This window comes from Petromyzon marinus, chromosome 42 (assembly GCF_048934315.1).
Source record: "Petromyzon marinus isolate PM22_M1 ecotype Great Lakes invasive population chromosome 42, UKy_Petmar_22M1.pri1.0, whole genome shotgun sequence".
In the NCBI taxonomy this organism is placed as follows: Eukaryota; Metazoa; Chordata; class Hyperoartia; order Petromyzontiformes; family Petromyzontidae; genus Petromyzon; species Petromyzon marinus.
This window is the reverse complement of record NC_133708.1, coordinates 7629100-7645303: the sequence shown is the minus strand read 5'-3', so window position 1 is coordinate 7645303 and position 16204 is coordinate 7629100. Positions and strand designations below refer to the sequence as shown.

Below are 16204 nucleotides of genomic sequence, written 5' to 3'. Positions count from 1 at the left end.
GGACGTCAGGGGTCGGCAGTCTGTGGTGGCTCTGGAGCCGCGTGTGGCTCTTTAAGGACTGCTGCTTCGTGACCCTTACTCATTAAGGACTAACACCGTCTCGTATTCACGTTGCGTTGTTACGGCTCTTAAAATATTGAGGTTTTTTTTTTAACTTACCACCGCATTCGAACAAAAAATGTCTCCTCTCGTTAATTTTGGTTACCGACCACTGATCTAGACCATTAAAAATCCCGCCGCCCCGCCACCGGTGACATTTTCTGATACATCTACATTTTTGGATGAATTATCCTGCATCGCGGAAAGAGGCTTCCCGTGAAATGCGTGAACACGCTCAGCGAGGAAAGGGAATCGGGGCGGGTGCTGCCTGGGATTGTAATGGTTGTCCCGCGTCTGTGTACACACACGAGCTTTAATTGGAAATGTCATTATTTTGTAGGCATGCATTTCACTCATGAATGCCATGTGCCCGCTTGCTTTATAACGTCACTTGCCGCCCCGTGTGCCTTTGCCCGTTAGCACAGGTCGGGCATGATCGCACAGACGTTATTAAGAGGAGCCACATTATTATTATTAGTGGGTTTAGTTTTTACTTTTTCATGCATTAAACGTAAATGCAAATGTCGCACCGGCACTGTCGCTGACATGCATCCGTGTGTGAGAGTGTGTGTAAGTGTGTGTGTGAGTGTGTGTGAGTGTGTGTGTGAGTGTGTGTGTGTAAGTGTGTGTGTGGGGAGCGATAGTGTAGCGGTTAGCGCGCTGCGCTATGAACCTGGCGACTCGGGTTCGATTCCCGCTCACGGACAACACCAGTGACGATTATCTGAACCGGTCCCGGGCCTCCCCTAGGTCGACTCAGCCTCAAATGAGTACCTGGTGCGGTGTGTAAACATTGCCACTAGGGAGACAAAGGCGGTCGGGCGTGGTGCTGGCCACCCACCCCCTCGTGTACCGTTCCGGCCTTCATAGGTGCTCGCTAACAGCACTTGCCCCAACAGTCTGTTAAGGCTATATGGGGGATCTTTGTTTTTCTTTTGTGTGAGTGTGTGTGTGTGAGTGTGTGAGTGTGTGTGTGAGTGTGTATGTAAGTGTGTGTGTGAGTATGTGTGAGAGTGTGTGAGTGTGTGTGAGAGTGTGTGTGTGTGAGTGTGAGTGTGTGTGAGAGTGTGTGTGTGTGAGTGTGAGAGTGTATGTAAGTGTGTGAGTGTGTGTGAGTGTGTGTGTGAGTGTGTGTGTGTGAGTGTGTGTGTGAGTGTGTGTGTGAGTGTGTGAGTGTGTGCTGTGCGGGCGTTCGACACTTCACGTGGCCTCAAGGTGCACATGGCCTGGCACAAGCGTCGTGGTGACGTCACCGCCACTTAGTGGCGAATGGCGGTTGTTGTTTTGTGCTGTGTGTAACGAACCTGGCGACCTGGGTTCGATTCCCGCTCACGGCCAACATCAGTGACAATTTTTTGAATCGGTCCTGGGCCTCCCCTAGGTCGACTCAGTCTCCAATTAGTACCTGGTGCGGTGTGTAATCATCTCCGATAGGGAGACAAAGACGGTCGGGAATGGTGCCGGCCATCCACGCCTTTGTATACCATCCCGGTCTTCAAAGGTGCTCGCTACCAACACTTGCTCCTACAGTCTGTTAAGGCTGTACAGAGGGTATTTGACTTTGGAGTTGCAGTGTAGCGGCTGGTGACCTGCGCTACGAACCCGGCCACCCGTGTTCAATTCCTGCTCCTGGTAATGACGTTTATCTGAACCGGTCCTGGATCTCACGGAGTTCCACTTAGCCTTAATGAGTACCTGGTGCGATGTATTAACATCGTCCTCGTGTGCCATTCCAGCCATCATATGTGCTCGCAAACAGCACTTGCCCCAAAAGTCTGTTTCGGCTATACGGGGGATCATTGTCCTTGTGATAATCATCGGGCTTGTGTTATGCTCAAAGATGCTCGTGGATTAACAGTGTTTTTTTCTTCTTCATGAATCACGATGCGAAACAAGGTAGGCCGATATGAGCGTTTGTTCTTTCCACACGCGGAAATGTGTTTTTATCTGCGCCTGTATTAACAAGGCTCCTTTCGCTGCCTGAAAACGGTTATGCTAATGTAGTCTTTATTTTCCCTCCCCCCACCCCACATGTCTCTTTGTCAACACGGAGGCATTGCATTTTAATAGCCCGGGCATCCTGCTCAGGCACCTCTCTATCGCGGTGGCAGTGGGTAGGAGGGGGGGCATTTAAACGCCACGTGCAAAGAGAGAGAGAGAGAAAAACAATTGATTAGTTACGGCTTGTCACATTACCCGCCGCTAACAAGCCAGTGGGCGGTCTCTGCCAAATGGATTCAATACATCAAGCTTAACGACACCTCGCTGCATCGCGCAACACACACACACACAAACACAATGGCACGTATGAGTAATAGCAGCAGTGGCAGAGACGGGGGGGGGGGGTGGTGCTGGTGGCGTGTCTTGCTATTGATGACACCGGCTCCTGGAAGCAGCAGACTCACGGATGTCTCCAGTCGGAGGCCCTCGCTCGGTGGCCGTCTTGAAGAAGTGGCCTGGCGTCGTCGCCTGCCTCGTGGGGTGCTTGGGGCGCGTTGGGGCGCGCGCTCGCCGCGGTGGCAAGATGGTATCTCCCTGACAAGATGTTATCTCCCTGACAAGATGTTATCTCCCTGACAAGATGTTATCTCCCTGACAAGATGGTATCTCCCTGACAAGATGGTATCTCCCTGATAAGATGTTATCTCCCTGACAAGATGTTATCTCCCTGACAAGATGGTATCTCCCTGACAAGATGGTATCTCCCTGACAAGATGGTATCTCCCTGACAAGATGTTATCTCCCTGGCAAGATGTTATCTCCCTGGCAAGATGTTATCTCCCTGACAAGATGTTATCTCCCTGGCAAGATGTTATCTCCCTGACAAGATGGTATCTCCCTGACAAGATGGTATCTCCCTGACAAGATGGTATCTCCCTGGCAAGATGTTATCTCCCTGACAAGATGGTATCTCCCTGACAAGATGGTATCTCCCTGACAAGATGTTATCTCTCTGGCAAGATGTTATCTCCCTGACAAGATGGTATCTACCTCGCAAGATGTTATCTCCCTGACAAGATGGTATCTCCCTGACAAGATGTTATCTCCCTTGCAATATGTTATTTCCCTGACAAGATGGTATCTCCCTGGCAAGATGTTATCTCCCTGACAAGATGGTATCTCCCTGACAAGATGTTATCTCCCTGACAAGATGTTATCTCCCTGACAAGATGTTATCTCCCGCGCAAGATGTTATCTCCCTGACAAGATGTTATCTCCCGCGCAAGATGTTATCTCCCTGACAAGATGGTATCTCTCTCGCAAGATGTTATCTCCCTCGCAAGATGGTATCTCCCTGACAAGATGTTATCTCCCTGACGAGATGTTATCTCCCTGACAAGATGTTATCTCCCTGACAAGATGATATCTCCCTCGCAAGATGTTATCTCCCTGACAAGATGGTATCTATCTCGCAAGATGTTATCTCCCTGACAAGATGTTATCTCCCTGAAAAGATGGTATCTCCCTCGCAAGATGCTATCTCCCTGACAAGATGTTATCTCCCTGACAAGATGTTATCTCCCTGACGAGATGTTATCTCCCTGACAAGATGGTATCTATCTCGCAAGATGTTATCTCCCTGACAAGATGGTATCTCCCTCGCAAGATGCTATCTCCCTGACAAGATGTTATCTCCCTTGCAATATATTATTTCCCTCGCAAGATGGTATCTCCCGCGCAAGATGTTATCTCCCACGCAAGATGTTATCTCCCTGACAAGATGTTATCTCCCTGACAAGATGTTATCTCCCTCGCAAGATGTTATCTCCCTCGCAAGATGTTATCTCCCTCGCAAGATGGTATCTATTCTTGATTTGAAGCTTTCGTGACTGCAATGATCCATACTCTTTGGTCCCTTCACCTGATGAAGGCCACTTGTTTTGTGGCCGAAACGTCGTGATTGTTGTTTATTTATGTATTTATTTATTTTCCCCTACGTGACTTTACCGAATAGAACCAAAGAGTAAATATGTTATCTCCCGCGCAATATGGTATCTCCCTCGCAAGATGTTATCTCCCGTGCAAGATGTTATCTCCCTGACAAGATATTATCTCCCTCACAAGATGTTATCTCCCTGACACGATGTTATCTCCATGACAAGATATTATCTCCCTCGCAAGATGTTATCTCCCGCGCAGGATGTTATCTCCCGCGCAAGATGTTATCTCCCTCGCCTCGTATGCAGGAAGTCCGTGAGTTCGATCCAAATTGTGACGCCTGTAATATTTGGAGTTTGCGTGTCTCTCTCTCTGTCTTCTCGTGGCCGCGTGGATTATTCCCTGGGTCCTCCGGTTGTTCCTTTAACATTTTTAATCAACGTGCTTTCAGAGTTATTTGGCTGCTATAAATTTCCACGTGATGCGAATTATTTTCCACCTCGCTACCAAGCCGCGCCAGGGCAGTGCCTCGCCAGCCCCGTGTGGCTCTCAAGGCACCAAGTTATGTTTCCACTGCGGAACCCGAGCCGTGCCACGGACGTCACGTGTGACGAGCGCGTCGAGACGCATGTGGGTGGTGTAGTGCAGTGATTCTCTTTTTTTTTACTCGGGGGTACGCGGACCCCTGGGGGCTATGTGGCAATGCCCCAGGGTGTACGTGAGATAATGTATAGATATGTGAAATCATATCGGACATGAGTCATTGGTGAATAGTCATGTATGAATCGCACAATGTAAAGTAACTACGATACAATTTGTATCCACGTGGTAACCTGGAACGATATGAAAGCACTTTCTAAACTCACTGATCGTACACAATGCGGGTTTACAAGAGCAGCCAGGGAACTAATGACGTCTCGCGTGCAGAGCGTCCGTTTAATTTGTTTTTATTCGCTTGCAGTTACTAGCAGCTGGTTAGGATATACCTCTCACAAAGTGGACAATTGGTTAAAATATTGACGTTCATTATTCACACGTTGATTTCTCAGAACCACGTTGGGTCAAGGGGGGAGGGGCTACTCGGTTTAAACTAAATTCAACAACGAGGGGGGGCACCGGTAGCCAACAACGGTTGAGAACCACTGGTGTGGTGTGCGCTGGTGTCCTTACCGTGCACTCACCGAATGTCACACACAATGTACGCGTCATTATCCCCGCCCCTGGCCCTGCTTGGCCCCAAGCCATATTCAGACACCGCGTGAGGTTAGCGTATCCCGGTTTTTGGTTCGAGCGCAACATGGAAAACGGCCAGTGGAGAACCAGGCAATAGAAATGTGGGAGGCACTGTTGGCACGTCCATATAAAACTGCACATGTTATCCCGTGGATACAAAATGCAGGTTAAGAGGAAAAATCGAGGCGCGGTGTCCTATAAAAAAAACCGTGATAACCCACACATTAATAATAATTAAAGCACTCATCATAACATTCCATTAAAAGAAAAGTACGTACAATCGGCGACATTTTGGGCAATGTATTTGTCAGGTAATCCAAGTCAAGATTTCATCCATGCTGGCTTCATTCTAAAACTTTGTGCCCTCTCTCTCTCTCTCCCCCCCCTTGCCCCCCCCCCTTTCTTACCTATATAACCTCTTGCCACGGCAGCTCTCCCACCTACCTCAGCATTTTCTTGCTGTGGGTGTCCCACCTGATGGGGATCGCTTGCGTTGTGATCGAAACGTCGTGATTCGTTTCATTTTATTTTATTTTTCTACCTACTACGTGACTTTACCGAAAGAACCAAAGAGTGTGGATTACTGCGGTCACGAAACCTTCAAATCGAGATTGCCCTACGTTTTGATAACCCATTGGAGGTTTATCGCAATGTCATCTCCCCCTCCCACCCCCCCACCCCCCAAGTTTTGTTTTTATTCATCCCCAGCTTATTGAATAAGCCAGTCGATAGGCTAACTTGGTGCTCACGGATCACCGTTCTCGATGATTACGGACGGGAAGCCTGGCGAGGGACGATGGATCGCCGCGGCATGCCGAGGAACTTTCGAAAACGGTGCCTTTGGCGGCTCTGCTACGAAAGCTGCGGCCACTTATGAGATAAACAAATGCACGGCACACAAATGGGCGGACGGATTAAAACATGCAGAGTGACACAAGAGACGGCTTTGCAGCGGCAAAGCAACAAGGGTTGGATTGTAACGAGTCACGTTGGTCGCAGTGACTCACAACAAAGACGCAGATTCCTCTGTATCGCCTTAACAGACTTTTGGGCCACTGTGGCACACGAGGAGGGGGGGGGAGGGGTTGGCCAGCACCTCGCCCGGCCGCCTTTGTATCCCTCGTTGCGATGTTTGCACACCGCCACCAGGTGCTCATTTTGATTCTGAGTCGATCTCGGGGAGTCCCAGGACCGGCTCAGAGAATCGTCACTTGGTGTTGGCGGCCGTGAGCAGGACTCGAACTCGGGCTACCGGGTTCGTAGCGCAATGCGCTAACCGCTGCACCACCACTCCCCTCTTAGCGTTCAATAAAGATAAAGACAAAGATCCCTCGTATAGCTTGAACGGACTGTTTTGGCAAGTGCTGTTAGCAAGCACACCAATACCAATACCCGACATTCGCCACTCAGTGACGGTGACGTCACCACAGCGCCTGTGCCAGGCCAGGTGCACTTTGAGGCCACGTGAGGTGTCGAAGGCTCGCTGCTGACAGGAGGTCACAGGACAGACCCAGCAGGTGCCACGGGATGGCTGACCGCGATGACCGGTAGTGGCACCAGCTGTACACCCTACTGTGCCAAACTTGCTGCATTTTAGCCGCCCGGCGCTCCGCTCGTTGTTGTGAGCGTCGCTCCTCTGCCCTCCGCTGTTGCTGGAGGGGGCGACTGCCTCCAAATGCCCAGTAGCAGCAGCGTCCTTCACGAGCCTCCTCCACAGCAAGCACACACAGACGCGCGCGCACGCCTACAATGGAATGGAACGAGCGGGGGTGACTTTGTGCGCTTGTTTTGTGTTTTTTTTTCTTCCATGCAGTCGGGTACTGGAAGCTGCCAAGAAGGCGAACCAGACGGGGCACTTCATCTGGATCGGTTCGGACAGCTGGGGATCAAAGATCGCTCCCATCTTCCAGCAGGAAGACGTAGCCGAGGGAGCCGTCACCATCCTACCGAAGAGGGCCCGCGTCGAAGGTGCGATAGCGGAATCAACGATCGTTCCGGCTCATTCAATTTTTAATCTTGGACGCAGCCGGCATGACATCTTTGATATCCGTGTCACAGGCTCATACATGGCCGTACATACAAGGAGGCGTGCAACGCTTTATTACTTAGAGAGATCGATAAGTCATCTTTGTGAGCAAATATACATTATCCCTTGTGCGGGTCTCCCCGCCGAAGCCCTGTAACCGTGGCTAGTATTGCAAGGGGTGTGCTGCTGTGCGTGGAGCGGCGTTTTTGTTCATCGGAGGAAACCGGAGTGCCTGGTTAAAAGGCGCACTTCTCACACGAAGGGGTCCACACGGATGGGTGCACGAACACAGCGGCTCCACTCGCCACCACCTCGCAGTCCCAGCTGGTTTGGAAGTTTCACACAGATAGGCCTGACCCACCAACCTCGCCTCCGAAGCGCAGAAGTAGAGCCACGTGCCACCGTCGCCTGGCTCGATCGCTACGTGCATATTTTTTTCTTTATGTTTTGTTGTGATAGAATGATGGAGATTTTCTGCTCCCATTATACTCTGTTGGCCAAGCCCTATCTGCGTGCGTGGTCTTGTTGCTCAGGTTTGTCTCATTAAAACAACATATATATATAGCCACTCTGGAGGGTATTTGGCCTCCACGTACATGCTGGTCAGACATCTTGGAAGAGGTGTAAGTTGCTCAAATTTTACCCCACCACACGTGACCTACCAATCGACTGTGGCGTGCCCATTCTGCACTGCTGACTACTGGGTAGACAAAGGTGGCTGGCGGGCGGGCGGCCGGGGTTAAGCGGGTTGGGGGTGGAATCCAAGTACCTTGCCGATTTAACTACCATGCCGGGAGTAATGCTGCCGTGCAGTGTAATAATGGTAAGCGCACTGGACTTGCTGTCCAACAGTGGCCGGTCTAATTTTTAATCCCACAACCCCTCCCCCCCCCTGGCCTTTAAAATCAGTATGAGCTCGCTGCTAACACGTAGCTGCAAAGTCAAAATGATTTCGTGCCTAGTTGAGCCTCAGCGGTGGGTTTGGTGGGATTTCAGTTTCAAGATCTGAAATGTTTGTACCCAATTTTTTCAGATAATTGGATCCTGCATCCCAGACTGCCCTTTGTACTGGGCACCGTGGGAAGCGCATTGTTAAATTTGAATACTGTGAAATTATGTAGATGGGTGGCCTTTCTTTCTGAGAAGGAAGACTTTTTTTGCGTGGAAACAAGATTTTGAACTCGCTATCCTGAGCCTGTGGACCATCAGTCGCCTTGGAGAGAAATAATTGGAAAGCGAAAACAAAAGTATCTGAAAATGCAAGGTGGTTCGCTTTGCAGATACATCATTTAATATTCATGGGGGGGTGGGGGGGGAATCTTAATACCGTTCTTCGTATGCATTATTGTTGGCACATGATGAGCAAACACAACGCAATTAATACGATGCTCAACATTGCCACGTCAGGTGGGGGTGCCTTCAGCGGACCAAGAGCACTTCGCTGGCACACACGTGCCGACACCCTGGATCACGATGTTGAGCTTTCACAGCTAACAACGAGGACCGGTGGCCAAAAGCCAAGTTCTTAAAGTGTAGCCACGACGCCGGCCTCGCCACGTCGAGATGGAAATCATCCACAGCGACTCCCACCTTCCAATTCCATGAGCCACGGCGGCTAAAAAGCGCTTACAAATCAAGGCCCGGCGATTCTCGGAAACAAGCCGCCACCATCCACCCCGGATGCACGCACGCGCGCACGCACCGTGGAGAACCGACGCCTCGTCACTGAATCGACGACGCAGGATCTATAAATTTAGAACGGAGCAATCCGATGAGCAGCGAGGCTCTTTAATGCACACGTGTCCGGTATGAGCGGGTGGGCAAGTTACGACAACGAGATTGACCAATTACGGTCGCGCATGTGGCGAGCGCAATGCAAACTCCCCCGGCGTCTGTAGCACCGCCGTAGACAAATGCACCCTTCGCTTGCAGAGGTGAGGAAGCTTCCTTCGTAACTTTCAAAATGTTCTGAACAATGACTGCTGCTCAAGATGCCGTGACCTTGGTCTCACGCCGCACGTGCTGTCAGATGATGGCGGCGAACTGCGAACATTTGTCGCCTGGGTAAAAACACACGCAAAAAAAAAAACTGAAAGTGACGTTCATTTCTCAAACGCGGAATGATTTTCGTGCTCAAAATACTTCGCAAGTAGATATTGGTTGAGTGTGCGTGAGAGAGAGTGTGCCTTTGTATGTTTCCGTGTGTGTGCGTGAGTAAATTAGTGGCAGTGTCTGGCAACAACAGCTTCTTTATTAACCCAGTCACCTGGGTTTGAGTCCCGCTCACGGCCAACACCAGTGACCATTATCTGAACCGGTCCTGGGCCTCCCCTACGTCGAGTCAGCATCAAATGTGTACCTGGTGCGATGTGTAAATGTCGCCACTAGGGAGACAAAGGCGGCCCCCACGTGGTGCTGGCCACCCACACCCTCGTTTGCCATCCCCGCCTTCATAGGTACGCGCTATAGCACTTGTCCCAACAGTCTGTTCAGGCTATACGGGGGGGGGGTTTTGTCTTTGTTTCTGCAATACTACTGTTTAAGTAGTATTTTGTTTTCGGAGTAAACAGCCAAGTGGCTCGGCAGGAGAGCGGGAAGCTCGCAATTAGAAAGTTGCGATTTCATATCCTGGCCGGGGGTTGTCTTAACGTATCATACCCCAAAGGGTCGATAAAACTAGCACGTACTTCGAAGGAAAAGGTGGAAGTGGTTGTCCTATGGATAGACTCGCCGCTACTATAGGAATGTGGACTTTCCACCACTGGCCCAGGGTTTGCTTGCGGGAGGTGAACATACACCTGAGATGCTCATTTGTTGAACAGAAAACGTTCGCCCTTCGTGTGAATACAAAAAACTACAGAGGATGCAACCCACAGCTCCTTCACCTGTAAACATCGGATGTGCAATAGATCCAGTTTAAAAGCATATATTTAAAGATACCCACTTGAGCAGGAAATGACCTTGACTAGTTTTTTTTTTCCTGAAGGAAGCCTCTGAAAATTTTGCCATCTTGTTGGTAAACTGTTTTGCTCTCTTAAGGGTTACATCCGAGTTTAGCCGCAACCAAACAGTGGCAGAATCTCTCACTCTCTCTCTCTCTGCTCCATACATTGCGGTATTTCAGTCCGAAACATAATTGGATGTCGATATTCTCATTTTAATATACTTCGTCTCGCAATTATAATTGCAGCTGTTGGTCGACGAGCATATCCTCGTGGAACATTGTAATCACACGCTTCCGTTTGGCTACAGTGAGGGAAAAAAGTATTTGAACCCCTGCTGATTTTGTACGTTTGCCCACTGACAAAGAAATTATCAGTCTATAATTTTAATGGTAGTTTTACTTTAACAGTGAGAGACAGAATAACAACAACAAAAATCCAGAAAAACGCATGTCATAAATGTTATAAATTGATTTGCATTTTAATGAGGGAAATAAGTATTTGACCCCTCTGCAAAACATGACTTACTTGGTGGCAAAACCCTTGTTGGCAATCACAGAGGTCAGACGTTTCTTGTAGTTGGCCACCAGGTTTGCACACATCTCAGGAGGGATTTTGTCCCATTCATCTTTGCAGATCTTCTCCAAGTCATTAAGGTTTCGAGGCTGACGTTTGGCAACTCGAACCTTCAGCTCCCTCCACAGATTTTCTATGGGATTAAGGTCTGGAGACTGGCTAGGCCACTCCAGGACCTTAATATGCTTCTTCTTGAGCCACTCCTTTGTAGCCTTGACCGTGTGTTTTGGGTCATTGTCATGCTGGAATACCCATCCACGACCCATTTTCAATGCCCTGGCTGAGGGAAGGAGGTTCTCACCCAAGATTTGACGGTACATGGCCCCGTTCATCGTACCTTTGATGCGGTGAAGTTGTCCTGTCCCCTAAGCAGAAAAACACCCCAAAAGCATAATGTTTCCACCTCCATGTTTGACAGTGGGGATGGTGTTCTTGGGGTCATAGGCAGCATTCCTCCTCCAAACACGGCGAGTTGAGTTGATGCCAAAGAGCTCCATTTTGGTCTCATCTGACCACAACACTTTCACCCAGTTGTCCTCTGAATCATTCAGATGTTCATTGGCAAACTTCAGACGGGCATGTATATGTGCTTTCTTAAGCAGGGGGACCTTGCGGGCGCTGCAGGATTTCAGTCCTTCACGGCGTAGTGTGTTACCAATTGTTTTATTGGTGACTATGGTCCCTGCTGCCTTGAGATCATTGACAAGATCCTCCCGTGTAGTTCTGGGCTGATTCCTCACCGTCCTCATGATTATTGCAACTCCACGAGGTGAGATCTTGCATGGAGCCCCAGGCCGAGGTAGATTGACAGTTCTTTTGTGTTTCTTCCATTTGCGTATAATCGCACCAACTGTTGTCACCTTCTCACCAAGCTGCTTGGCAATGGTCTTGTTGCCCATTCCAGCCTTGTGAAGGTCTACAATCTTGTCCCTGACATCCTTGGAAAGCTCTTTGGTCTTGGCCATGGTGGAGAGTTTGGAATCTGATTTATTGATTGCTTCTGTGGACAGGTGTCTTTTATACAGGTAACAAGCTGAGATTAGGAGCACTCCCTTTAAGAGTGTGCTCCTAATCTCAGCTCGTTACCTGTATAAAAGACACCTGAGAGCCAGAAATCTTTCTGATTGAGAGGGGGTCAGATACTTATTTCCCTCATTAAAACGTAAATCAATTCATAAAATTTTTGACATGCGTTTTTCTGGATTTTTTTGTTGTTATTCTGTCTCTCACTGTTAAAGTAAAACTACCATTAAAATTATAGGCTAATAATTTCTTTGTCAGTGGGCAAACGTACAAAATCAGCAGGGGATCAAATTCTTTTTTTCCCTCACTGCATTACGGTTTCGGCCAATATGGCATTTTGCCGCTCGAGTAATGGGATGAGGGCCCCCTGTGTGGTGACGTGGGTTGGACGTTCAATGAGGGTACAGCTGCCTGATTGAGTGAAACATCCTTTGTCATTGATGGCTGATGGTATACTCCTTCCTTTTCAAACTGCAAAGTGCAAAAGAGAGTGAGTTCGCTGGTTTGTTTGTGCCTCGGTGCCGCCTAAACACCGCAATCAGGAGCAGCATCAAGCGTACGAGGCCTCCCCTTGAGCCACACGCGTCGTGACAGCCATTGGCCGCTGCTATAAATTTCCACGCGATGACCATGAGCCGCTGCGATGAGCGATGATTTGTGACGGCGAGGTCGCTTCTGCGTAAAGAAGCCGCACAGCTCAGTGGGGCTTAAGCTGGTAAGATAATAAAAGATATATATGTGTGTGTGTTTTATCTCGATTTGAGGTTTTCGTGACTGCACGGATCCATACTCCTTGGTTCTTTCGGTAAAGTCACGTAGGGTAGAAAAAATAAAATGCATTTAATCACGACGTTTCAAGCGCAACACAAGCGTCCGTCATCAGTACGCATTTTATTCGTTTATTTTTGATTTCACGAGACGGCCGCGGAGAATGTTTGGCTACGAAGATGACGACGGTGACGGAATGTACCGGGGGTTATTTATTTTTTTGGTTATCCGGCGTCCCCCGCCAAATTTTTTTCCGCGGAATTTCCCTTCGTCTCGTTGCTCCTTCACGAGCCCGAGAAATAATCCCGGCGCGACTTTGCTTCCCGCGTTTACGATGGAACCGCCAATCGAAGCGTCCGCCGATTGACACGGCGTGAGATGTTCCCCCCGGAATGTCTGAATGGAAAAAAGAAAAACGGCGTCAATCCAATTTTACGCGACGAATTACAAAATTACAGATTTGAAAAAATGCGAATATGGCCAATTTCGCGGTAAAGGTATTACAAGAAAGAATAAGGAATTACAATATCGGCACGAGCTGATGTGAAATGATGTCTGTGCCTATGCGTGCTGTCACATAATGAAAGTGTGATATATAAAATGGGCCTCTGCGCTCCGACAAGAGGAAGCTCTTCTCTCAGTTCTATGAGTAATTTCAGCACCAATGGAATTGTCCGTCTATAGATTTTATTTACGTTCGGTGATGCCCCAAAAAATTATTCATCCCTCGAAAAAAGAATTGTAATGAATTTTGATTAAACAAAGAAGAAATATTATCTTTTTCTTCGGGGATTTTATTTTAATCAAAGCCGTTTTTTTAAACAAATGCCACGTGGGATGAACGGTGATACATGGAGAAGATCAGCAGCAGCAGCAGCAGGTACCAGTGCGATGTTGACGTTTCAACTTTATTTTGTTTAACCAGGTGAGAACTCGGGTGACAAGGAGAGTCTGATTAGTAAAGATATGCTTTTTAAACACATCTTGTTCATGTCATTATTATAATCACATTATTCGGGAAGTGTCCATTTTGCAGGAGGGTCTTGGGGCCAGTGTTCACAGTAGGGGGGGGGGGGGGGAGCGATGACTGCCGCGTGTAATCTCTCCAATTGAGCCAATTTGCGGGAATGTTTTCTTTCCTTAAACATTTAAGCGCATTTGGACGGGTGACGTCGGCTCACCGTGGCCCCTGGCGAACGACGTCACGGGATCTTTAACGTCCGCCGTCAGGCGGATGGCGCTTCGGAGTAACGGTATCCGCTCGCCCTCCAAGACGGAGAGCGACTCGGAGGCGTAGCGGGAAGCCACGGACAAGCGGCGAAGGCAGCAGTAGCTAGGTGGCCGGTGCCAATAATTTTCAGAGCTCTGCGGTCCTCTATGTATCAAGGCGTTTTCAACCAATTAACCCTTTTTCTGTTCCGAGATGACTACAAGTTGCAGGCCGGAGTTTCCCGTTCACCGCTGAATCTCGGAACGCGCCGGCAGCTCAGCGTTAATTTAATTTTGTGAGGTGTAGTGCCGTTGTTTATGAAGACATTGTGCTGTCCGCAGAGTGCTCTAGCAACGCGACCACACTTTACGGTAGCTGGTGCCAAACTGGGCAACACGCCCTCCCGCACGGCCTTGTGGGAGCCTCGGTACCGATGAAGTTATATTATTTTATTTTTTATTTTTTATTTAGGAATAAAAACTGATGACGTACTCGTACGTCATCGTAAAACACAAAATACGCATGCGAGGGGGTAACACTCTATCCCATAGAGATGGAACATGTGGAGTGCACGTGAGGATTAGTCCTCAATCTGCCATATAGTCTTCTCCTGGCGAGCCAGGGTACGCCACCTCGATGCTCACGGGTAGAAGGGAGTTTCACAACATCTGTGTGTGATCTACCAACCCTCGCTGCTGCTCCCACTATGCTGGATTACAGACAGCCACGTGCACCACCACCCACCACCACTCACCACCACTCACCACCACCCACCACTCACCACCACCCACTACCGCCCACCACCACTCACCACCACCACTCACCACCACCACACACCACCACCCACCGCCCACCACCCACCACTACCCACCACCACTCACCAACCACCACCCACCACCACCCATCACCACCTACCACCAACAACCGCCCACCTAAGCAAGTAATTCAAGAATGGATAACATATAGCGCAGTAATCCTAATAAGGCCACCATTCGGGAAATAGATGGCTTTAATAACTGCGATGTAAATATATAATTACACGTATAATGTAATGGGGGAAGCCAAAAACAATAGCGAGAAAAAAACTACAACATTCCGGCAAAATACCGCACTTATACTGAAGCCCCATGTCTGTATGCTAATAACATATCGTTGTCCTGACACATATGGAACTTAAAAAATATGCACAATCACCTTTATTTAGCTCGCTGTCACGCTGTCGAGTCGTGCGCGTGGGCACGATGCCCGACGTTTCGCTTTGCATGCTGGGAGCTTCTTCGGAAACTGAATAATTCAGCTCTCCACCGCAGTGCCGGTGTGTTTTTTTGCATAACGATGAGGCTTCCGAGATCGGAGAGGATCCGGCGAGATCGGGACGCGTTCCAGGTGAAACTTGTCGTACGGCCACCGCGCTTGCGTGTACGTGCCGGGTATGGAGAAAACAAAAAGCGAAAGCTGACGTCTGTAATTTCCCGCTTGCTCAGGCTTCGATAAGTTCTTCATGGAGAGGAGACTCGAGAACAACCGGAGGGACGTGTGGTTCGCGGAATTCTGGGAGGAGAACTTCCAGTGCAAGCTGGGCAAGCCAAGCACACAGCGGGATAGCAACAGCAAGAAGTGCACAGGTGAGGAGGTGGTGGTGGTGGTGGGGGGCAGGCTGGGCATGGCATCTGTGGTTACCACTTGTCCTGGTTGTCCCAGGATCATCCTCTGGGAAATCTCGAAGTCTTTCTGTGAGATGTGAACTGCCTCGCCTGGTATACAGGAGGTCGTGCATTCGATCCTGAGCCTCACGCCTGTGTGTTTGGAGTTTATATGTTCTCCCCATGGTCGCGTGGATTTTTCGAAGGGTCCTCCGATTTTTCCCTCCACATTTACAGCATAATCAACATCACGAATTTGGAGTATTTTGTTGATATACATTTCCACATAATGATAAACCACTTCGTTGGGCTATCATTCGTGACAGCAAGGTCGCTTCTGAATAAAGAGCTATATAGCTCAGGGGGGGGCCTTATCTAGTTAAAATAAAAAAAATATATAGTATTCAAATTGTAAAATATGCCCCTTTTCCACCGGAACACATGAGCTGTGCTGGGGCCGTACCTGAATCAGTCCCGGTTCGGGTCAGGAAGTTCGCGTTATTTTTTTTCCACTGCGTGCAACGCGCATGTGGAGGATGCGCTTTGCCTTTCTGAACCGACTCGTGGCGCCGAGCGCAACGAGTGCCGTGGTGAGCACCGCAGCTGGCTCTGCTTGGCCCCGAGCCAGATGCGTTGTGTGGCCGGCGTATCACGATTTGGTTCCCGACTCGACACGGCAACTATCCCCGTGGAAAACCACCCGTACTGTGTTGGCCTTGCTCTGGCTCGGCTCGGGTGTTCCAGTGGGAAAGTCGTGGCGTTTTGTCAAATCTAATATAACAATACACCACTGAAGGCAATGCAT

General features: G+C 49.2%; 1 protein-coding gene across 4 annotated transcripts in view; it reads left to right on the top strand.

Moving 5' to 3' along the window:
- The window catches only part of LOC116951132 (metabotropic glutamate receptor 8-like), a 253016-nt gene that overhangs the window by 127510 nt on the left and 109302 nt on the right, over positions 1 to 16204 (top strand). For all 4 annotated transcript variants that reach the window (XM_076073489.1, XM_032969575.2, XM_032969576.2 and 1 more), the window contains 2 exons: positions 7025 to 7179; positions 15241 to 15381. In XM_076073489.1, coding sequence (XP_075929604.1) covers positions 7025 to 7179; positions 15241 to 15381 — 296 coding nt within the window. The remainder of the gene's footprint in view (positions 1 to 7024; positions 7180 to 15240; positions 15382 to 16204) is intronic.